We start from the raw sequence: 24,218 nt of genomic DNA, 5'->3' as shown, positions 1-24,218 counted from the left end.
GCCCACTATGGATATGTGGGTCATGGCTTGAAACACCTCACCACCCATCCCTGGGGATAACTGAGCGAACTTGGAAAGGAGTTCTAGACTTGGCCTCACTGGCTAACATTTTCTTCCAAGATTCGGGTAGGTAGCCATGTTGGTCTGACGCAGTCAAAAATATATACAGGTGATACTCAAAAAATTAGAATAGTGTAAAAATTCATTATTTCAGGAATTCAACATAAAAGGTGAAACTACCATATGAGATAGACTCATGACATGCAAAGTGAGAGATGTCAAGCCTTTATTTGTCATAATTGTGATGATTGTGGCGTACAGCTGGTGAAAACCCCAAATCACAATCTCAGAAAATTAGAATATGTGAAAAGGTGCAGTAGCGACTCAATCCATAACACCTGCAAAGGGTTCCTGAGCCTTTAAATGGTCTCCCAGTCTGGGTCAGTAGGAATCACAATCATGGGGAAGGCTGCTGACCTGACAGCTGTGCAGAAAAAAACAGTCATTGAAACCCTCCATAAGGAGGGAAAGCCTCAAAAGGTAATTGCGGAAGAAGTTGGATGTTCCCAAAGTGCTGTATCAAAGCACGTTAATGCGGAACGTTATGCGGAAGGGGAAAATGTGGAAGAAAAAAAGGTGCACAAGCAGCAGGGATGACCGCAGCCTGGAGAGGATTGTCAGGAAGGACATCAAACGTGTTGGGGACTTTCACAAGGTGTGGACTGAGGCTGAGGGGTTAGTGCATCCAGAAGCACCACACAACAGACGGATCCTGGAGATGGGCTAGATGTCGTATCCTCTTGTCAGCCCTCCTGAACAAGAAACGTCAGAAGCGTCTTACCTGGGATACAGAAAAGAAGAACTGGTCTGTTGCTCAGTAGTCTCAAGTCCTCTTTCTGATGAGAGCAACTTTGCATCATTTGGAAACCAAGGACCCAGAGTCTGGAGGAAGAATGGGAAGGCACACAAGCCAGATGATTGAAGTCCAGTGTGAAGTTTCCACAGTCGTGTGTTGATTTGGGGAGCCATGTCATCTGTGGTATTGGTCCACTGTGCTTATTAAGTCCAGGGTCAAGCAGCCGTCTACCAGGAGATTTTGGAGCATTTCATGCTTCCTCCGCAGATGAGCTTTAAGGGGATGCTGATTCATTTTCAGCAGGACTTGGCACCCGCCCACACAGCCAAAGTACCAAAAACCTGGTTCAATGCCCATGGGATTACTGTACTTGATGGCCAGCAAACTAGCCTGACCTGAACCCCATAGAGATCTATGGGGCATTGTCAAGAGGAAGATGAGAGATATGAGACCGAGCAATGCAGAAGAGCTGAAGGCCGCTATTGAAGCATCGTGGTCTTCCATAACAACCTCAGCAGTGCCACGCCTGATAGCATCCATGCCATGCCGCATTGTGGCAGTAATTGAGCAAAAGGAGCCCAACCAAGATGAGCTAATATGCATGCTTCTACTTTTCAGAGGTCCACTATTGTCTATTTGCAATCCTTGTTTGATGATTCATGTATATCTAATTTTCTGAGATTGTGAATTGGGGTTTTCATCAGCTGTACGCCACAATCATCACAATTATGACAAATAAAGGCTTGCATCTCTCGCTTGCATGCCATGAGTCTATCTCATATGTAGTTCACTTTTAAGTGAATTCCAGAAATAAATGAACTTTTCCCGATATTCTAATTTTTGAGTATCATCTGTATATAGTCTCTAAGGTGCTATGGACAATTTTTATTTTTAATTTAATTTTTATTTTTTCCAAGTTCCATTTGGTTTAGTGATCTTCAGATGAAGTTGCAGGCATGATTGGTAGAGGACAGTTGCTGCAGGTAGGAAAGCAGGTTCCCATAGGTGCAGCCTGTCCATTGGCCTGCCATCAGATATTATTAAATTTGCATACTACCTTTCATCTGAAAATCACAGGGTGGTTCATGGACAAGATGGGCCTGTTGGGAGATCACGTGGAGATTCATCCCCGTGTCTGCAGTCATGGAACGTTGTCTATCACATGACTGTGTATGTTTCCATTCCACAGTGTGGGAAGTGACGGAGACAGGATGTGTTTTGGTATACTGTGTTACATGAAGTGGAATATGCTTTGCCTTTCTCTCTTTGCTCTCTGAGGAGAAAGAGGAAGGAGCTAAGTCAGAATGCTCCGAGTGTATTGTATGTAAATAAAGTAGATTAGCAAATGCTGATACTGAGATTCTGTACGCAAACTGCGAATGCTCTGCAGATCCCTAAGTGTGCTGATGTCTCCAAGGCATCAGTCGCTGTGATGTTTGGGTTGGAGAAAGCTTTTGAAGCTCCTGAACGATCGACCAGGAGAGAGAGAACAGGCCAGCCGGGCATGTGTCTCTGCCAGGATCCTACACGAGAGTGGACGCTCTAACACTAATATGCCTTTCCAATGACTGGGAGTTCACAGAGTGCTGCTTTCCTGCAGTTGTATCCAATAGTCGTACAAGAATGCTTCTACCCTGGCTTTGTTTGTATGTGAGTGTGTCTGTATCCTGTTCTGGCAGATGATTGAGTTCGTATGCTTCATATGTATGCTCACTACCATATGCAAGGGGCCTTTTTTTTTACTAGGCTTGGTAGACTGTGGTTTGGTTTCACTTTCTTACATAATCTGTTTTGCATATCTGCCTTACATGTGTTTTGAGTTCTCTGCTATAGATGCATCATTGTTCCTGGCTTTAATAAGAAGCCTTGAGGTTTCATTGCTTCTACATAAACATGCATGTGTGAAACTTGAACTGTGTGGGTCTATGATGTGGTTCACTTTTCTTGGGTGAACTCTACATGTATTCTGAGTTTTCTGACAAAGATTCACTGATTGATAGTAATGGCAAGGACAATCTCAATGTTCCCCTGATGAAACATGCAAGATTTCATAATATCCTGCATGTGTGTGCAACTTGACACATGTTCAGCAGCTAAGCTCAGCTGCTTGACTGACCTGCTCTGCATATACTTTTAGTTCTGGCTCCATGCTTGTGAAACAGCTCTAAATTCTGCTACATTCGACTGATCTGTGTTGGCCATTTATCATGGTTACATCGCTTAATGCCTGGAGACTGTAAGTTCATTCAGTACCGTAGGTGAAAACTGCATGTCCTCTGTGGCATGCATGCTTCATCCCAAGTGAAGCATTTGCTGAGGTCCAGTCTAAGGGCCACACCAAGAAACTTATTTCAAGAGTTGTAAGCATATTAATACGCTACCTTAAGCAAGGGTGAATAATTCAGGGACACCAACACCATTTATGATAATGCAGTTTAAGCAAATGGCTGCGGAGCCATTGTGGTTTCCAAAACAGACACTTTTACAAACCTTTTTCATGTTACCCCCAAGTGCAGGATATGGTGGTTTGTTGACATGGTTCCATTGTACAGGTACACGAATCATTTCATAGAGCTGGAAGATTACTAAAGCATCAGCAAGGTCACTGGTCAGTGTAGGGAGAGGGAGAGATAGAGAAAATATATATTTACACAAATAAATTATGTTCCCTGAATGCAGTCAGTAGTGTATCCAAGTAAATTTCTGAGGCTTTCATTGCTTGGTACTCTCTCTTTTCCTCCTAAATTATTTACTTACTTATCTACTCACTATCACAGTTACTGAGAATATATAATTTTATATACGACAGTTCTGAATCACAGAAAGAATAGAATCATAGAATTGCAGAGTTGGAAGGGAAGGGATCAGGAGGATCATCTAGTCTAACCCCCTAAGATGCAGGAATCTTTTGTAGGGCACAAACTCAACTCTGAGATTAAGAGTCTAAGGCTCCACCAACTGAGCTATACCAGCCTATCAACTCTAATGATAAGAAAACAGTATTTTGTTATGTGTTATCATTGATCCAAGCAAAACTAAGCCCTATCAATTACAATATTTTCCAGTGAGGGTTATACCATGGATCAGTTAAATGGACAGAGTCAAGAATAAAAATATTACCTGTACAAATGGTTAATGTAAGGAGTTACACCCAAAGAATTCATCCAGTTTCGGAATGTTCTTTCTTCCTTACTTTCTCCTATAGCAAAGGGTACAAAATTTCTTAGATAACACATTTTATATGTGCCATTACCGGTACTCTGAAAGAATATAAAACCAGTGTATCTTTTCCTGAGAAATAATCTCTTCTGATCTGGCTGTTAAAAGCTCTGGGTACAAATAGAACAGGTATCACAAAGCAGAAGGTGTTTCCTCTTTCTATTAAAAAATAGTAATTTCCCATACACCAGGTCTGGGTGGGCAGTACTATCCAAAGAGGGGAAAAACCTCTTCTGTTTGAGAGATGTAGTTGGTGAGGAGTGTAAGAACTTAAAATCATAAAACCAAATTTAAAGTACTTAACATATTTTTATACCAACACTAGTCCACAGAACTCCGGAAAGTATAAAGGAGGGAAACAGTATTTCCTACTCTGCAAGCATAATTTGAGTTTAGCAGAGATACAGGCTACCTAATGCACTGCTGTAATGAGTACACTGAGGGGGCAGACTGAGGGGGCATTTGAGCCTTGGTCTTCCAAGTCCAAGGCCCTATTTAATTCGCTATACCACACTGACATTGCTACAATATTATGCATGTAAGTTGATCAGTGCCATTTTCATGTTACAGTTACAACTCTGTTTATATGGCATACATTTAGTAGATGAAATTATGTGGCGTTTGATTTCCACAGAATTAAACTGTCCTTACTGTTTTGATCAAAAGCGTCAGATTTTGGCTGTATGCACTATACATTTAAAACCAATTTAAAGCACATGACTTCCCACAAAGAATCCTGGGCACTGTAGTTTCACACACACACACACACACACACACACCATTCCAAGTTACAATTCCCTGCACCCTCAACAAAGTACAGTTCTTCCCAGGATGCTTTGGGGAAAGTCATGTGCTTTAGATGTAGGACATGTATGCAGCTTAATATTTCTCAATGGGGCTATCTGTGACCTGCATCTATTTAGAATCAGGATAGAACGAGATGATTGAGACCCAAGGTGGGAAAACACAGAACGTACCACTTCAAACTGCAGGCAAGGGATCCCTATATGAAGAACTCCCTGAAGATATAAAACTAGCAGTATAGGGAATGATCTGGTCAACAATCTGTCTCACTGATGTGCAGTTTCTATTGCAGGGTGATGTTTTTACAAGAGTGAACATTCATAACTAGTGCATCCCCCTGTTGCATTCTGCATTCTTATCACATTTTGCTATGTGTGTAGACATAGCAACTATTTTTCTCTTTATTCTATATTGCTCTGCCCTTCTCTTTCATTCATGCTGATTAGGAACTAGCCTATATAAATATTATACTATGCCACTGTATATAATCTTAATTATTACTTTTTAAAAAAAAACAGCGACATCCTACACATGGCTACTTATCTAAGTCCCACTGTGTTCAATGGGGCTTTTCCAAGGTAAGTAGGTAAAGGACTGCAGCCCAATTCAATATGTGATGTGTAGAAATTAAATATTTAAACAATGCTGCCTAATTTTTACGTCTACTAGTTTTTCAACACATTTTAACCAATTTCATGTTGTGAACAGTGAGCCAAAAAATAAAAATTGCCTTATGTGGCAACCTTATACAATTCTTTCCTCAAGGCTGTTTCTGCTCAAATTGAGAAACATTACATTTTATCCATATGCTTACTTAATTGAGAAAACCTTGTGATTTTAAAATTTGGACTACAATGTATTTTGGGATCAATGATTAAAATGAGCTATGTTGATATGCTTGAGATATTAAAAAAACAAAAAACCAATCTCTAACTCAAATGTATTTTGAACATTTCACAACAACTAACAAACGCTTCCAGGAAAGCTTATTACTGAAAGCATAAGAAAGGAAATATGTAGAATTTCACTCAAAGTAAGAATTTAAAAACTGCATGCTGAACAATGCCAGAAAAATCCACTCTAGACCAATAGGAGCAATAGCGTGCAAGTTGAAAGAACGTATTTCTGATTAAAAGGAACCGAGCAACTAAGAATAGCACACTGTATTTAATATGCCACTAAACACGATTATTTGTTAAAAAGGAACCTAAGAATTCTTAAGCTTTTCACCTTTTTGAAAACTGGCCAGCTTTCCATTACCTCCCCCCACATCCTTTTCATTGTTCAGAATATACCTTCTGGAGACACAAACTGATTTTATGTAATGGAAGGGACAAATAATAGAAAACAAAAACTGAGCTGGAGCACCATATATATAGCCAACATGCCCTATGGCACTTCTCTTTGTGTGACTAAAATATTATGAAGCAGCATTATGCCAATAGAATAAAGAAGAGAGGGCATGAGTCACTGAACAATATGGCAATCTCTCTCTCCTCTCTCAGTGGCACAATGCTAGGTAATTTAATTTATCAAAAGGCTAGTCAGTGACAGCACATCCCACAATCTTTCTGTGGAAATAGAAATCAGAATCTTCGGGCATAATTGCCAGCTCTTGTTTCTCTGTGACAGCAAAAATCGGTTTATCCATCACCAATACAAAATCTAAAACACTAGAGCAATAGCTTGATGCATGAAAGGACCCAGTGTCTAAGCAGTGTGAGAGAAACACTACTGGATGCTAAACAGTCTCGCCACCAGTAAGGCAGACTATTTTCCCTTAGTCAATTGGTCCTATTCACAGTTGTATTTGTTGTCTTTTTTATCATGCCCTTTATCACAATGATGACAAGGTGGGTTACAAACAAGATAAACAAGATAAAGCAATCCCTAAAATAATAAAACAATATAAAATATAGCACTGCTACAACTGCTCCTTCTCAATGCAAGTACCAGTAACTTAACATCACACTTCAATATCATTAAATGCCTGGTGGAAGAAGATTGAGATTGTGTGTGTATGTGTTTAACAATAGAGAGAAGTTGCAGTAGAATCCTAATGCCTTGGAAGATGCGGCATTTACACAGGACATAAAGACATACCCAGAGTATAGCTCTGGACCAGAAGAACTCAAATCTGTATCATTTTATTCTATTTCTAAAAGAGTCTTCATGAAATTAGAATTCGAGCCAGCTGAGAGAAAGAAAAGACACTGTATTGTTCCAGAGGATGAAACTGTCCCTATTGTGTGTCTAAAGTCTGACTCTCCCTCAGTCTTTTATTTGTGAGACTCCAAGTCATGGCTCCTAAAACAGCCCTGTTATGTATGAAAACAGCCTTCAACCTTGCATTTATATAGAATGAATTAATATTTTCTCTCAATTGTAACGGCATATTAAAAAGAAAAATAGGTTACATGACCAGTGTAGAAGGATAATTAGGGGGGGGAAGCAATCACAGCAGGAAGGGAACGAAATCAATCATCTCAAGATAAATACATTTACAGGCTAAAGAAAAATACTAAATACAGTACCTACATTAGGAGGAGTCAAATCTGCATTTCATGAAGAAAAATGGGAAAATTATAAATGGTCAAATTATGACAGCTCACCTCAGAAATAACTAAAAAAATGGATGTGCTCACCATTCATATAATAATATTTGACACAAACAAAAACCCACTACAAAATGCAGGCAATGAGATAAAACTGGATGAAATGCTGGAAGAACAGTTATCAGATCTTACACAGACACTTTCTTCTTCTTTTAGTTCAATGCAGACAGAGAAGCTTGAATCATATTGGGGAAAAGGTGTTTTAACAATTTTGCTATTCAGGGTCTCTCGGGGGACTCAGCAAAGGACTCATACAGAGACAATATTATAATATTTGAACATCAAACAATAACAATATTCTCCATTAAAATACATAATGTACATAAATAACATAAAGCTATAAAACTGAGCACCATCCTCCCAAGTCCAGTTTTTCAGGCCATTACCACAGAACCTTTCCACCTGGTCATTATCAGTACCAGTTGCTTGGTTTTAGTGACAAAGAAGGGAAATGGTTGCTGTTCACTTGTCTCAACTCCAACAGCAGTCTTCTTTAAATGGCTGCAAGTGCCATAGCCCAATGTGGAAAACAAAACTCACAGGCCCTTTGTAACAAAAAAGAATATAAGCAGGCAAGGTACTTAAAGTTTTGGAGAACTTCACAACTCATCTTAATTTTTTAAGAAGACTTCACTACTAATCTGCTCTTAAGACTTAGGGCTTTGTAAAGAGGAGGTAGCCAGGCATCCTAGCTGCCTGAGATAATATAGCCTAACTGCCCATAATGGCTGGTTGCTCCTGCTAGGGAGGCCAGAGAATTCCAATGAAAGGAGTGGTAGAAATTTTGCTTGTTCAGTCTGTGGTTTCCTCATCCTCTGTTTAAATCGCTGCTTCATCAGCTGGTTCTACTGCTAACTGGACTTGACTCCATGTGCATACTGGCTGCAGATTTATAACCAGTAATGAATCCACAGGGCCACAACATTTCTACAGTTTCTACTTTTAGTCTGTAAACAGGTAGGCCTCCCTCTTATTGTTCCAATAATATGCACCAATGGTTCCCACTGATCAGCAAGCTTTTATTTTCACCTAAGGGTCACCAGCTTCCAGAAATGGCATGCCAAAGTGGTTATTAGTCAATTTTTGCAGCTTGTTTGGCAGCAAGATAATAAATGTATCACAGTCTTCATCTTAAATCTTTTATATACTGTTGATCCATCACCACACCTTGTCCTTTTTCTTTAACCAAAACACAAATCAATAGGCAATAAAGATGTCTCCGCCTAACATTTTTCTGGTCCTCTAGTGTTCCCAACATTCAGGTATGACTGTACCTTTTCACTGGATGGCCACTTGGGTAATAGAAAGTTGACTTTACCCCTGAGATTTGACCCAACTCTGATGCAAAAGTAACACCTTAATCACTATGGCTTCTTCTAGGAAACCCATAGCGACTGATGAAAATGTTCTACAATACGTTAGCAGCTGTTTGGGGCATTAACTGATCGTTTTGCCACTAATACATTCCTTATTCCTGCACAATCCGGCTCCAAAGTTAAGTTGTCTATTTGAATTAAGCCTAGTAGGAAAAAAGTCTGGATATGTACCAGCTATGCTGCTTTTTCCATGCTGGCCTTTCTTTTACTAGAATGCTCACAGGTCTGACATTTCTCCTCTACACTCTAGTGACTCCAGATTAGTAAAAATGGTCCCAAGCCAGTTCTACAGTTCTTTCAAATCCACTGTGGCCTATTCATCATGAATTCCCTCCGGTGCTCTAGCATGATGAGTGTAAGGAACTACCAGCTGTTCAATAGTCTCTCCCCTCAACTGTACTTTCCTGTGTAGGACTCCTGGAGAAACAAAAAAATTGGCCACTTAGATGTAGTCTTGTCTCATACTTTCCTTTTTCTTCCTCTAAAGGTTTACACCCAGTTTCCAGGAAATGAATCACATGGCAATATATTTGTCACTTCCTGTAGCTTCTCCAATTTATAGGTCTAGAATCGAGGGATCGAGTTTTTCAGGCCAAGTATATGGATTCTCAAATGATGGTGCTATACCGTCTGCTGCACATGGTAGTATTTACCAACCTTGTTTTTCTAGATGTACTGCTTCTTCATTAGAATTATTGTCTGAGAGCCTATCAGCACTCATGAGTTTGCATGATTGCTTCACGAATTTCATTATTCCAGTCTTCTCAGTTAAAATACTTTATTGGGCTCTACCAGCAACACACTATTGTTTTACATTTTTCTTGTCAATTTAGTGGCCCTTAGTGTGGTTTTCTTGGCCCATATTTGCTGTTTCTGATTTATAGGCAATATTGAAGTTGTACAGTGACAAAGCTGCCACCCCCTGCATCCAGTTTTGCAGTCTTCACATATGTCATGAGACTATTATTTGTCATCACTCTAAATTCTGCACCATATTTTAAAAAACAAAAACAAATGTTGATCACAAATAGCCTACATTAAGGCAAGAAATTCTAATTTATGAACTGGATAGCTGCATACAGTAGAAGTCAGTCTTCTACTAGCATAAACAATGAGTTGAGGTTTGCTGGTCTGTACCTGTCAAGAGGGTAGCTCCTAGTTCAGTGTGTCATGCATCAGAATGAAGAGTATATGGAAGTTTTCCATCAGCAAACCCAAGAACTTATGCAAAAGTGAGATTCAGTTTCAAAGTTTCAAAAGCATCTTGGAAATTTTCATTCCATCTATCTTCAAGTACTTGTCCTCCATTCCATTTCCCCCTTTCCATCTCCAGCAAGAAAGCAATAGAAAGGTCTTGCAAAAATGGAATAATGGTCTACAAACCCCTGGCAGTATCCAGTAAATAAATAAAAAAAGCTGTGCAATTCTTTAATAGTTTGTTCTGGCTATGCTGTAATATCATGTGTTTTCTTTTTATCTGGGTGAAATCCATCCTTAGAAGTAACATGTCCCAAATATTTTATAAACTTTTGAAACCGTTTACTGTTTGAAAGTGCTAACTTCAATCAACATTTCAGAACTTTCACACTTCTTTACTCACAAGTGGCTGAAAAAAAATCATCAAATCGTCCAAGAAAGCTACTGTCTCAGTGAGATGTATGCCACTTGGCATAATTCTCTGGATGGTAGCAGGAGCATTTGGTTAACTGCCAATTCCAAATGGTATGACAAAAGCTATCACTTTGCCCAACTGGGATCTGATAATATCTGCCTTTGAGGTCCAACATGGAAAAGCACTTTGTGCCCCTGCCCACAAAGCAAATGTTTCTTCCATTTGAGGCAGTGGGTAAGTGTCTTCTCAAGCCATGCTGTTGAGTTCTCTGCAGTCCACCACCATTCTGAGTCCACTTCTTATGCAGCAGCACCACTGGTGAGGCATATGAACTGCAGGCTTCCTTAATCACACACAGTGGCGTAAGCGTCACAAATCTTCAAAATCTGAGAAGGTGATACCTTTCTAGCCTGTTCTTTAAAAAGCACATCACTTGTGAGCTCAGTTTCCCCCAGTAAAGAAACTGAAACTCAGAGGTTAAAGTTCTTAAGCGTTTGGGGCTTTATTAGAGAGGAGACAGCCAGCCATCATCCAAACTGCATGAGATGCTATTGGCTAACTGTTGACAATGTTGTCTGCTCCTTGCTTCAACTCTCTTACTGAGCATATGCAGGAACATCCTTCCACCAGAATTCATAAAGAAATATATCAGTTGATTATATTTACATACCACACTGTTCTAAATTGTTCTCTGAAGCTGCTATTTGCCTTGTTGGGGAGAACCTACAGGCACCAAACATGTTTTCCCCGTTGTTCAAATAGCTTCAGGGCAGCAATTTAGACACAAAAAGCGGGGATAGAATTAGACACCAGCCTTCACAGTGCTGCTTCTCCCCATAACCAGTCCCATCCCGACAACAGCTTTGAACATAAACAAGCAAAAAAGTAGGAACAATTATGTTTCTGAGTATCAACTTTAATTTGGCCCTGAAGCTAGAAAAATGATGCTTTGCTTTAGATAAACTACATTTGTGTAGATGGCACAATCTGTAGAAGGATAACTACTGTATTACTTAGAATGAGTAGATAATGACCACATTTGGATGATCATAGCCTGGTTTAATAAACTGAGATAGGAAAGAGCCTCTTTGCTCCTTTCATTGCACAATCCGGCAAGTAGGAAGTCTACTATTAACTACACTTTCTCATTTTGTCCAAACCAGGATACTCTGATTAACAGCTTCAGAACTGTTAAACCAGTTTCAAAAAGTGGCTTAGTAACTTGGTTTTGAAGTAAGGAAATATTTCCTCCCAATGCAGTCACCACCAACTAAAAAGCAATATTCATTAGGACCACAAAAGAAGAGGGTAGTGCAGAACTTCCTCTCCCTACCTGTTGTGATCTCCCCAGTCCTTAGCATAAAAAGTGCATATTAAATGCAAAGACACATTTAATACTATATTTATTTGGGCCCTCACTTTTAGCATCTGAGCTCCGTATTCCTGTCATGCAGGGAGGGAGGGAGGGAGGGAGAGAAGGCAACCCAGTAACAGTTCAATTAGTACTGGGCAGTTGTGCCATTGTTTTTCTCAAAAGTTGGACAGAGCACAATGCTGAATGATCAGCCACAGTTGGTTTATTAAAGGATAAGTTTTTTCTAAAAGGGCAGGCAAGAGATTCAGGACAAAAAAGAAGAAATCACTTCACGCAATGCACAATTTATGGAACTTGCTGCCAGAAGAGGTGGTGGTGCCACCTGGATGAAGGCCAGACTACACAAGATGCTATTAACATGATTAGCAATTGTGTGGATGAATGTCTTTTTAAAAGGAAACTCCAGGTGCGGGACTCAATCCAGATGGAAACCTGGCGTATTGGGTTTCAGGCTTTGCCCCCTCACCTGCTACAAGCTGGGAGTGTTAGTCTGAGTGTAAGTGAATGAGAGAAAGAGAGAGCGAAATCTAGCTGAGAACACAGCAAGGAGCAAAGGGGGTTAAAGACTCCTTCCCGCCCACAGCAAAGCTCTCACGCCTTCAACAGAAAAACAGCCATTCACACAATCGCTAATAGCATGGATGGCTTATCATCTGGGTAGGCCCTTAGGATGGCTTTGAAACAGGACTAGATGAATTTATGGAGGACATATCTATCCTATGCTACTCGCATTATAAACGAATGGGACCTTCAGGCTTAGAGGCCTCTGAATGAAAGTTGCCGGTTGACTAACAGCTGGAGTACGTTGTGGCCTCCATCCAGGTCCTGCATGCAAGCTTTCCAAAGGCATCACACTGGCCACTGTTGAAAAGATTATTCTGAAGTGGCATCTGTTGCACCACAGATCATCTTATACCCATTTTTATGTATTTTACCTATGGACTGCATTTACACAGCTGCCCTATCACTGGAGAAGATAATTCAACAGGAGTTAACAGGTGGTTTGAATTTTCCATGAAAACATTTTGGAAGAGAAAATATCAAGGAAATTCTGAACATCTCAATATGAAAGAATTGAGCATTATTCATCATTCTCTAATGTCACTATCGGTGTTTGTTACATCAACTCACCTTCCAGTAAATTGACATCATAAGAAGAGCTTTCGGGCTTCTGCAGGGCAGGGTACGTATTGAAGAGATTTGCAACGAAGGCCATGTTAAGTTTAGGATTGCCTGCAACCACATCAGCAGGAGTCACAAACTGTTTGCAGCCCAGTTTGTCTGCCTGTTGAAGCATATATTCAGCCCTCTTCAGGTCATTTTTTCCTTGAAAAACAATATAAAAAGTAAATCTCACACTTCAAAAAATACTAATTTTTACATTTTATGCAAAATATATACATCCTAATATAAGATCGCACTGAACATAAATTACAATTCTAGATTGAGTTGCAGACCAGGAAATTGTTTAGAAACTTATTTTATTTGAGAACCTTTTTTGTTTCAGGACATTTCACTGCACAGAAAAAGCTTGGCTAATGGCTTATTGCAGCCTAAGCCAACCAGGTACCTTCCAGATATTTCGGACTACAACTTCCATCAGTCCTAGTCATTACTGCCACGCTGGCTGGAGCCAGTACATAAAAGCTAGAATGCACAAGGGTTGGCAAATGTTGGCCTAGTGAACATTTAGCCCACAAACAATGTATTGAAACCTGCCAGAAGCTAAGCAGCTACCCATTTTTACAATGCTGGCCACTTAGCAAAACCAGAAGGTTTGTCAGTATCTTCTTGGTAAACAACATACATGATTGCTGCACTGCATTCAACCAGGTGAGCAGACTACTTGTTGAGCAGGTCTGAACCAAAGCGCAGTGCAAGGTTCAGAAAGAAAAGTGTGAAATTACACCTTATTGGAAACACTGGAAGCATATAAAAACCTAAGCTTTTCTCTTTTGGAAACTTCTGATTTTTAATACAATCACCTGAACAATTATAAAATGCTGTCAACAGAATTATGGCTTAGGTCAATTTAGTAGATGGCTCATTTTAAAAGAAATATCAACTTAAAGTTCCAAAAGTCCAGACCTTAGCCAGCTTATACACAAGATCCATTACAGGTGCTCTAAGAGTTCTGTGCGCTCTGTTGATCTGTGCTTGTATTCTAAATGGTCTGCAGCTGCTTGGTACAATGACATTCTGCAAACACACACACACACACACACACACACACACTTACTTACATTGAGGCCCGAAAGATCAATAACAATCGCCGTTTCTCCATTGTTGCTTCCTTTGGGTGTGATTTGATTCAGCAAATGGTAGTAGGCTCTTGAGTCCTGAAACGAACAATTGAAAAAATCTGAACAAAAGTCATTGATGCACTCTGACTGGCAGATACTGAGAAAAGGAGAGTCATATTGACATCAGCTGCAATAGTATGTTTTAGCCTCTCATATAAACTCAACAACAACAAAAAAAATTTAATTCAGTTCTTCCTGCATCAGAAAGGAATGGGAGAAGCAAACAACTAGTATTATTTTCTGTTGGGAGCAGCCCAGTGACTGGGGAAACCCAGCCAGATGGGCAGGGTATAAATAATAAAGTATTATTAATATTATCATTAGTCAACAGATAGCTTACTTGAAACTCTTGCAGAAAGCAGAGAAGAACAAGGAGTGAGTAGGTTGTTGTGAGGATAAAATGGAGAGGGTGAATGGCAAAGCTGTGATAGGGCTAAACAGTATCTCTCTAATTTTGATTAAAATGCAGCTTAAAAATACTTGTTTTATAGTCTTGGCTAGTTCCTGTTGAAAGGTTCTGATTCAAAATTGTTTTGCTTTTATTTGAGAGATCATGCTATACCTTAATGTCTTGACTAAAGTTGCTTATTCTCTTCCATCCAGCATTATCCAGATGGTAGTTAACCCAACGTAGCAGGAGTTCTTCTGGAGACAGTTTCATTAATTGTTCTAATTCTTCCCCATCGTTTAGCAAACCAATAAGAGCTGCAAAAAATTTTCAGGAAAGCTGGTTTACTTTTTTATTTTTTAAAATCATTTAAGATTTCACATATATTTCTCAAAATTTAGAAACAAATCAAGACAAAAATGCATGCTTTATCATGTATTTCAGACTTTATATATTGTTACCTTCGTTTCTGGAGATTTCTATATCAGCAAAAAGCCCAACTTTAATGATTTGCCACAACAGTCCTAATACCAAATGTGGCTTCCCGTCTTTGAGATCTTGTGATCCAATATTGACTACTGTACAGCCAATAGCTGAAGCAGAATTTAGTGCAAGATCTAGGTTTTCCTAAAAGGAAAATTAAAAATGCATTTTGATGTTGACAATAACTACAAATGCAAAAAATACAAGTATAGTAAAATGGTAATGAGGCAAACAAAGGGTGGGTGGTATCAAAGTAACATGTCCCATCCATGCAAGTATTTCTGCTTGCACACACCTCACTGCTCTGGGGGATTTAGGGGGTGCCCAGGGAAGTTCCCGTTGTCCAAGCAGAAATCCTTGTGTTGATGGGAACGTGACTTTGGATTGACGCTGATGGGGCTTCTAGCAAAGATTTGTATGAGTTTTTCAGAAAGTCATTAAGCTAACAATGGCAAATGATGGAAATCAACGGTATCTGAATAACTATTCCAGTATTATCTTCTGAAATGTCTATCCTGATCACTAAACCAGATGGAGCATAGGCCCTATCTGTTATTGCTACTTTTACCCTGTTAGTCATTAACAGAGCCATTGTCGAGACAGCAGAGCACATGTACTCTAGGGTTTCCAAATTATTTATATAGCAATATAGAAATTAGACATGCTTTGCTCTGTAAATGTAGTATCCATGTAACAAAACTGCTTATTGGAGCAATACAGGGTCATACTATGTGGCACAAATTCACAATAGCTTTGCAACAACAAAAATGTAGAAATGTTCCCAGAAGCTATCTATATTTTTTTAATAAACAATTTTATTATTTTCCAATTAATTCAAATTACATCAAATAAAACATCTACAAACATACACACTTAAATCTTTGCTCTGCCGAGCTGCGACTCCCCTCCCTCTCGTCAGCAGGTTTTCTAATCCAATCCTATCGTGCAGTTTTTACAATTTCAATCTATTGATCTTCGTCAAAGGTTTATTCCAACCCTACTAGTGTTTTCAAACTTCCTCGGTTCAATCTTAGATAATCCACAAATTTATTCCAATCTCTTTGAAACCTTGAATCGTCCTGGTTTCTGACCCTGCCAGTCAGTTTAGCAAGTTCCGCATACTCCACCATCTTCGTCTGCCACTCATCAATCGTTGGTAACTCCTGTAATTTCCACTTTTGGGCAAGAAGTATCCTTGCAGTTGTTGTTGCATACATGAACAGTCTGTGATCCCTCTTGGCTATCTCTTCACCCATCAGGCCCAGCAAAAAAGGCTCTGGCTTTTTGGGGAAGGTATATTTAAACATCTTCTTCAATTCATTATAAATTAATTCCCAAAACACTTTAACCTTGTCGCATGTCCACCACATATGATAAAATTCTCCATCTTTTTGTCCACATTTCCAACACAATTTGTCATGCATCCTATACATTTTCAACAACTTAACTGGAGTTAAGTACCATCTATACATCATTTTATATACATTTTCTTTCAGGGTTACACATGCCATAAATTTCATATTTACATTCCATAATTTTGTCCATGCATCATACTCAATATTGTGCCCAAAATCCCCCAGCTATCTATAATCAGAGGTTCACATATCTTAGTTTTCGGGAAGTGGTAGTTATAGGGCTACAACAACAGATGAAAATTAAAAGAACTGGAAATTTAAACAGTGGAACCTCGGTTCCCAAAAGCCTCCGTGGTCAAACGTTTTGGTTCCATTTTTGAACGTTTTTCGGAACTGGAACATGTGACATGGCTTCCACTGAGTGCAAGGAGCTCTTGCAACCAATGGGAAGCCACACCTCAGTTGTTAAACATTTCAGAAGTCAAACCGTCTTCTGGAACGGATTACATTCAATAACCGAGGTTCCACTGTACCACAATAATGCACTGTTCTCATTTTTTATTTGCAAAGTAAAAGGTAAAAGGTGACCATTAGGTCCAGTCACGGACGAATCTGGGGTTGCGGCGCTCATCTCGCTTTATTGGCCGAGGGAGCCGACGTACAGCTTCTGGGTCATGTGGCCAGCATGACTAAGCCACGTCTGGCGAACCAGAGCAGTGCACGGAAATGCTGTTTACCTTCCCAACGGAGCGGTACCTATTTATCTACTTGCATTCTGACGTGCTTTCAAGCTGCTAGGTTGGCAGGAGCAGGGACCGAGCTCACTCCGTCGCGGAGATTCGAACCGCTGACCTTCTGATCGGCAAGTCCTAGGCTCTGTGGTTTAACCCACAGCGCCACCCGCGTCCCATTTTGCAAAGTACTTTCAAGCAATCCTTCTGACAACATTTTGAGGTAAATTTGAAATACTTAGGGTTGTGCTGTACTCACAGATATAGTGAATGGAGTAAGCTTCTTCTTATTAATAGCTCTTTCGTCAATTGTATCTGGCTGGGATAAGTTAATCATTTTGCTGGGGAAGAAAAGGGAAATATTGAATTACAACTTTCTGAAAAATTATCAGTCTCATGTAAAGGACAATTTTAGCCTTCAACTACTTCAACAATTAAAAAGGATTTTGGCATACCAAACTGGCTGATTATCTCTCCATCTATAGCATAACATCAGCATAAAATCTACTACTGGAAACTATAGGACTACAAGGAAGCAGGAAAATGGAATATTAACAGTGAAGCCATGTATGATTCTCTGTAGAGTTTGGGCAACTACACAATGGATTGTATAAAATGAAGATTAGGCCACTCAGTGTCTGGCAACATCCTCGGGATTCTTATGGTACTTTCACAGCATACAGAAAGCAGAACGTTATTCACTTACGAGCTTACATCATGCTGTATGTTTAATGTTCATTGACTGTAGAATCAATTAATGACTAACATACTCTGATAACTACAATACTTTCACCTGACTTCTTTGAAACCTAGGACAGAAAAGCTGCCACATAACAGCAATCACTTTTTAGAATAGAACAAGGCAAGCCAGAGATGGGATGAAATATCAAGCTGTGGGTGTTCCTCCTTCACATACTTGAAAGCACCTCAAAGCCACTAAAATGTGGATAAATGACATGTGGTATTACAATTCTTGTAGCCCATGCCAATTCAGACTTCAGGTTGGGGAACTGTGTGTTTGATGCTCCTCCAGTTTATTATAGAGAGAGTGTGTGTGTGTACGCTAGAAAAGAAGGCTTGCATTTCTTCAATTAGTAAAGTAAATTTATATTGTTGTTTCTAAAAATTATACCCTGCTTTCCCCCTTCACAAAGGAGCGGAGCCAAAGTGGCTCACAAATAAAAAGCAACAATCAAGTCATTAAAAATACATTCACTTCATCATTGAAAAATGTAGTTAACAAAACTGAAAGCACCAGCAAAAGCAAAAACACAAAACAGTACTAAGAAACCCAATGCATGAAACATCAGCTTGCAATTGGAGCTTTTTGTTGAATATATGGAATCTACCTGATTGGCTCAATGGAAATCTGAGACCAGTAGACACTATGGAACATATCAACCACGGACTGTTTGCATATTATGTTTTTGTAAACATATGTGAACAAAATGCCTGGCTGACTCACTGCTCATGATAGAGAGAAATAAACCATGATGCCAAGCTTATTTATTTGAACAAGCTATACGCTGCTTACCTACAATAGTCTATAAGTTACAAAACAATTAGCCCTAAGTCACCCACTCCATGGTTTCTTTCTTTCTTGCTCATGACTTACTGCTACATGCAAACAAGGCTACTGCATTTATATGTAGATACAAAAGAGACTGATACCACTAACAGCAATTATTTATAATTGCCTCTTCTGTTGTTATGAAACCACCACTCATGCAGTGAGTGCCAACAGCTATGTAACAAAAAAACAAGTCTTCTAAGAAAACAAGAAGGGTATAATAGCATGTCAGGGGAACCCCGAGGCTTGTATAAATACAAAAAGGAGTAAGAAGAAAGCATGAGGAAGCAAAACAAAACAAACACAGTCCAATAAGGACCACAGAATGCACTGTCTGTTGTCCAGGAGACAGGGAGGGACACAGGAAATTGGGAGAAAGGGAAGCATCAGGTGTCCTCGCCTGGAGGGAAACAGGTGATTGCAACCCTGAACAGGGGCTTCTTTTAGCCTGTAACATTTTGTTGCAGCTCCCACCTTTATATTCTATTAAGGAGTATGTGGGGTATGCAGAAGCTTCAAAATGAAGGCAATCACAGGCTTTATTCCTATTCATTTCATCGAGAGAAGTTTAGAATGCACTTAGCTGACTCCTGAAAACTATGAGTTCGCGTCATGCTTAACTGGATCATGCTTCATGCATTTCAACATGAAAATGCACCAGTCAACTTGGATTTCTTGTGATTTTTTTTTAATACACGTAATGCTAAACATACCAAAGGAGGATGCCATCAGCAAGTGACTTAAAAGGCTATCATCTGTTGGATCCATAGGGAGAAGGTGTTTACAGTCTGGGTCATCGTGAAGAGCCTTGTTATCCAGTTAACAAAAGCAACCTTCTCCTCCTCTAGAAAAAAGAAAGAGAAAAATCTTAATCAATCTAAAAACCAGGACAATTACCAAAACATAATCATAGAACTGAAAGAGACTCAATGGTCAATCCATCCAAGACTTGAGGAAAGAGGTTCTATAGCACATTCTTAGGCAGATTGTACCACTTCTGAACTAGTGGATAGGAAGTTGTATATTTCCCATTAGCTAAGTGGTGCTTCAGGTTAAGAACAGTTTCAGGTTAAGAACAGACCTCCAGAACGAATTAAGTACTTAACCCAGGTTTTTCAACCACTGTTCCGCGGCACACTAGTGTGCCGCGAGATGCTGCCTGGTGTGCCGTGGGAAAAATTGAAAAATTCAAGAGAATTACTTATATATAGTCAATATAGGCACAGAGTTAAATTTTTTAACATTTTCTATTGGTGGGGTGCCTCGTGATTTTTTTCATGAATAAGTGTGCCTTGCCCAAAAAAGGTTGAAAAACACTGACTTAACCCGAGGTACCACTGTATCAGGGGTCAGCAGGGGGGGCGGTCTACTGTTGGACGTGCCTGGTTTACAGCTTCTCTAGTCTATCGCAGGGTTGCCATACGTCCAGAACTTCCCAGCCATAGTTGGCATTCGGCCCTCGTAAAGCAGCATCCAGGCGGAAAATGCTGAAATGTCCAGGAAAATCAGGACGTATTGCAGCCCATGCAGGAAGTGTAGATTTTAGCAAATTTAATTTAAAAAATAGCTTAAAAACCTCAAGTGACGCATTCAGAGTCAAATGACCACAGAATGCTGGCATTTTGGCTGGTGCTGATGACAGCTTGAACCCACAACATCTAAAGGACATCCTGTGCCATATCCCTGATGTAGAGTTTATCATGGTCCGAATAGGCTTATGCACCAAGGAATATGTATATCCAGAGAATACTTTTAAATTATAATGTTACTTTGGAAAGTGAACTTTAGCATATATGATTTAATTTTTGTTTTAATATTTGCTCTGGCAACCATATCAGATTCTCCAGAGAGGGCAGTAAGAATTATTGAGGAAAATCCAGCACGCAGCCTTGAAATATCGCACTTGAGCCATTTTCTACTATCAATATAAATGCTACCTTACTTCTACAGGATTTTTTATTTGAACCAATGCCAAGTTATTTACCTGAATAAGAGTGTTGGGTCCCCCTCGCTAGAAATTGGTGATGTTCCTCCAATTGCAGTAATTCCCTTTTCTTGTTTATGGATTTCCGGATGATTTGCTAATATCTTTACTTTTCAGTTCCTGAATAACCTGGAACAAAACAGAGAGGAACAGTTTCTACATGCCAGACTCAACAATGGAAAATGTGATGCACAAGAGCTACCCCAGGAAAAGCACTTGCCTATGTACGGAGGCTAGGGGGACTGCATTGAAAAATTCAGAGAACTGTGGATTTTGAAGGATGACTGTTTCAACTTGCATATTGCTCTGCAAATTTCTAATTAGGCAAGTTCATATTTAAATGCAAACAGAACTTAATTTCTCTCCACCTTCCCATCCTTTTCCAACCAGTCCAAGTAACCAGTTAACCCAACCACAGTATGTTTTAATAAAGCTATAAGTCAAATAGGCAATGTAGGAAAGGAAAGAAATAGAGAAAGGAGAGGGAGGAAATAACTAAGGGGGGGGGGATGAAACAGAAACAAATGGGAAAGTGTACATCTTCCTGAAGGGACTCTGTAGAAATGGAAATACGTACCACTAGTGCAAAATATCACACTGATTTCTCTCTCTCTCTCAAAAGTGCATGTGAAGATACCATGGTTTCAAATTATGCTAAAGCAGCACTTCGATTTTTTTAAAATGAGGCAAATATGTTTAGGATAATTTTACATTAACGTTATCAGCTAAAGCTGCATAATAGAAGCTGAAGCTGCATAATAGCCAATCAACTATGTAGCCATTAAGCTCTTTTTCCTTTCAGACATTACTGGAGATTGCTAATTACAGTCTATATGGTATATTCAACCAGTCTCCCGTTCAATTATGCAAGCCCTCCCTATCTTCCAGATGAGACCACTTTGAAAAAGTTCCATCTTTAATAGGCTACATCACTACTGCATCATTAATCTTTAAAATGCACTACTTCCAAAGTGCTTTTAAATACTATCAAAACAACAACAGCACAGGTTAGCTGTCACCTTGTAAAAAATAAAATAAAATAAAATGCTCTGCACCGCTTTTATGAAGTCTGAAATATTACCTGGTTGATAAAGAAATGTTTCTGTGTTAGTCCTGGGCTCTTATAACACATCTGTTAAATAGCTAGCATCCAGAACCAACCAGGGAGTTTATTGATACAAAAAGAGCAGCAACACAAGTGATACTCTTATTCATGTCTACTCATAAATTCCACAGGCCTCAATACAGCTTATTTCTATATGTGTACAGACCTGTAGCCTTAAGGTGTAATCCAATACTGGAAATACGCTGTCTGAGGGGCTGTAAGAGATGGTGGAAGCCCCTCTATGCCCGTTGCACACCATATATGCCACCAATGTAACAATTAGACCAATACAAAACCCTACCAGCACATCTGATGTGCTGGTTAAAGTGTGCCTAACAAATGGATGAAATAAGAGTTATGGGGAAGATCAGAGCAGCATGAGCAAAATCACTGTGGTTTCCAGTAAGTGATAATCAGATGCATTGTTGCTTCCGTGGAGGCAGAGCATAGCAATCATGGCTAATAACCATCAATAGATCTCTTCTTTATCTTCTGAGCTAAGTGTATGTAAGATCTGGCAGCTATTGCATCCCCTTTCTCTCTCTCGTCTCACTCACTCTCTCACACACACACACACACACCCTGCCAGCAGTGCTTCTTGTATAGGATTGCTCAGTTTGTTGCAGCAAAAGCAGTAAAATATTATTCCACCAGGTTGAAGATCAACACATTTCTTGTGGCATGAGCTTTCACTGAAAAAAGTCTACTTTAGCGGATACATTTGATAAAGAAGGATCTTCCATTTATTCACTATAAACCTTTAAATTGTTATTCTGAGTGTGTCTGGTCACAAGCTCTTTCTTCCAAACCCAACAGCGTTTAGGAATACCAGTGAATGTTGTGGAAGCAGGAACCCTATAGCCATTCCTCAACTAATGTGGCAGGCAAATCCATCCTTTTACTGCTCACATTCCTGGTGTGCTGATACAGTACATAAAGGTGTGTTGTGTAAAGCAAAGCTACAGTATGTAACCCAATATGCTTCTAAAAGCACAGTTTAGTAATAGCCTCATGCTTCATTTATAACCAACAGTACTAAACTAGTTTACTATAGGTAAACAACAAAGCCTGAGAAAGTGGTTCACTTACTGATACAAATTCTTCGAAGTTGATTTTGCCATCCTTGTTGTTATCAGCCACTGCTATAATTTTTTTCTACAATTTCCCGACTTTATAGCCAGGCAAGGGAAGGCTTGCTTCTTTGAAAAGATCCTGAAGTTCATAATCACTGACATATCCACTGTTATCAATATCTGTAAAGATAAAATATCATACCTGAGGAATCACTTCTCCTCACATGAACCTACCCAGAACCTGCATTCATCATTCAAGGCCCTTTGTTGTATGCCTCCCCCAAGGGGAACTGCAGAAGGTGGCAACATGAGAACAGGCCTTTTCAGCAATGGCTTCCTGGTTGTGGAATGCTCTCCCCTGGGCACAACATACATGATTTTTTTTTAACCTACTGTTTTGTACAAGTCTGGTATATTGGAAAACTTGTATCTCAAATCTATTTTTTTGAAACATGGCTGTGAATATAATGGACCTCAGGCTTCTGGAACTTGTAGAAGCCACTACCTTATGTTATGTCGTGGGTTCTGGTAGCAATAAGTCCAGCAACACTTCTTAGTGAACAGCTCTTTATTGTAAGGATAGGACAAGACTGGGGAATAGGGGGTAGGGAAAGCTCTATTTATAGACACATTGGTACAGAGGGAAAAGATACATTTAAGCGGGAACCAATAATATTCAAACTTTCCGGCGGGACCCAATCAGGCTGTGGTTTGTGATTGTACTCTTTAAATTGACCAATGACAGTACTCTACCCGGCTGACAGAATATCTTACTTAATACACAACACCTTATTTTGGGGTGACCCTGTTTTTATTCCAGACTGACAGCAAACTCAGGTGGCTGAGTGCCTACTAGAGAGAATGGCAGCCCTTTTTCAACAGTCAACTAAAAATAGGGAACAAAATCCAAAGTTGCTGTCAGCTTCCTCATTCCTGCCAGAAGACTGCCTAGGCGTATCTTGAGATACTTATGCCTTCCTATATTGACAAGGGACAGCTGACTGTTTTTGCAAAGCAATAAATGTTATACTCTTTCTGGGTACCTTATGCTGCCTTATTCCAATTCTCCAAGCTCAAAACCAGAAGCTTTCTGAAACCATTTCAGAAAGCTGAGCCCTAAAGGTTTATGAAGGAGAAAAGCAATAATTTATAGCCTCAGTTAAGCATGCTATTGATTTTTCTTTTTTTCAAGTGACAAAATTATCATAACCTTTAGCTGCAGTTATTTATTAACAGTAGCCTCTACAAAATAAGCAAGTATCACAAAGTACAGTTCTCCTGAACCACAAATGAACAGCAGTATGAGGAAGGAAGGGAATCCTAAAAGATTAATCCATAGACCTTCAATTGCTTCAAAATATTAGTTTAC

General features: G+C 39.5%; 1 protein-coding gene across 1 annotated transcript in view; it reads right to left on the bottom strand.

The window, feature by feature from the left end:
* The window catches only part of PLS1 (plastin 1), a 49,148-nt gene that overhangs the window by 6,200 nt on the left and 18,730 nt on the right, over positions 1–24,218 (bottom strand). Inside the window, 15 exon segments of the mRNA XM_033150380.1 lie at positions 3,347–3,461; positions 3,977–4,055; positions 12,989–13,183; positions 14,097–14,196; positions 14,723–14,865; positions 15,010–15,175; positions 17,377–17,458; positions 19,401–19,434; positions 19,437–19,502; positions 19,505–19,531; positions 20,672–20,693; positions 20,695–20,738; positions 20,741–20,761; positions 20,764–20,800; positions 22,866–23,029. Of these exon segments, the coding sequence (XP_033006271.1) occupies positions 3,347–3,461; positions 3,977–4,055; positions 12,989–13,183; positions 14,097–14,196; positions 14,723–14,865; positions 15,010–15,175; positions 17,377–17,458; positions 19,401–19,434; positions 19,437–19,502; positions 19,505–19,531; positions 20,672–20,693; positions 20,695–20,738; positions 20,741–20,761; positions 20,764–20,800; positions 22,866–23,029 (1,295 nt within the window).

This window comes from Lacerta agilis, chromosome 5 (genome assembly GCF_009819535.1).
Source record: "Lacerta agilis isolate rLacAgi1 chromosome 5, rLacAgi1.pri, whole genome shotgun sequence".
Taxonomy (NCBI): domain Eukaryota; kingdom Metazoa; phylum Chordata; class Lepidosauria; order Squamata; family Lacertidae; genus Lacerta; species Lacerta agilis.
Note: the sequence above shows the minus strand (reverse complement) of the source record. Positions and strands in the feature narration are given on the sequence as shown.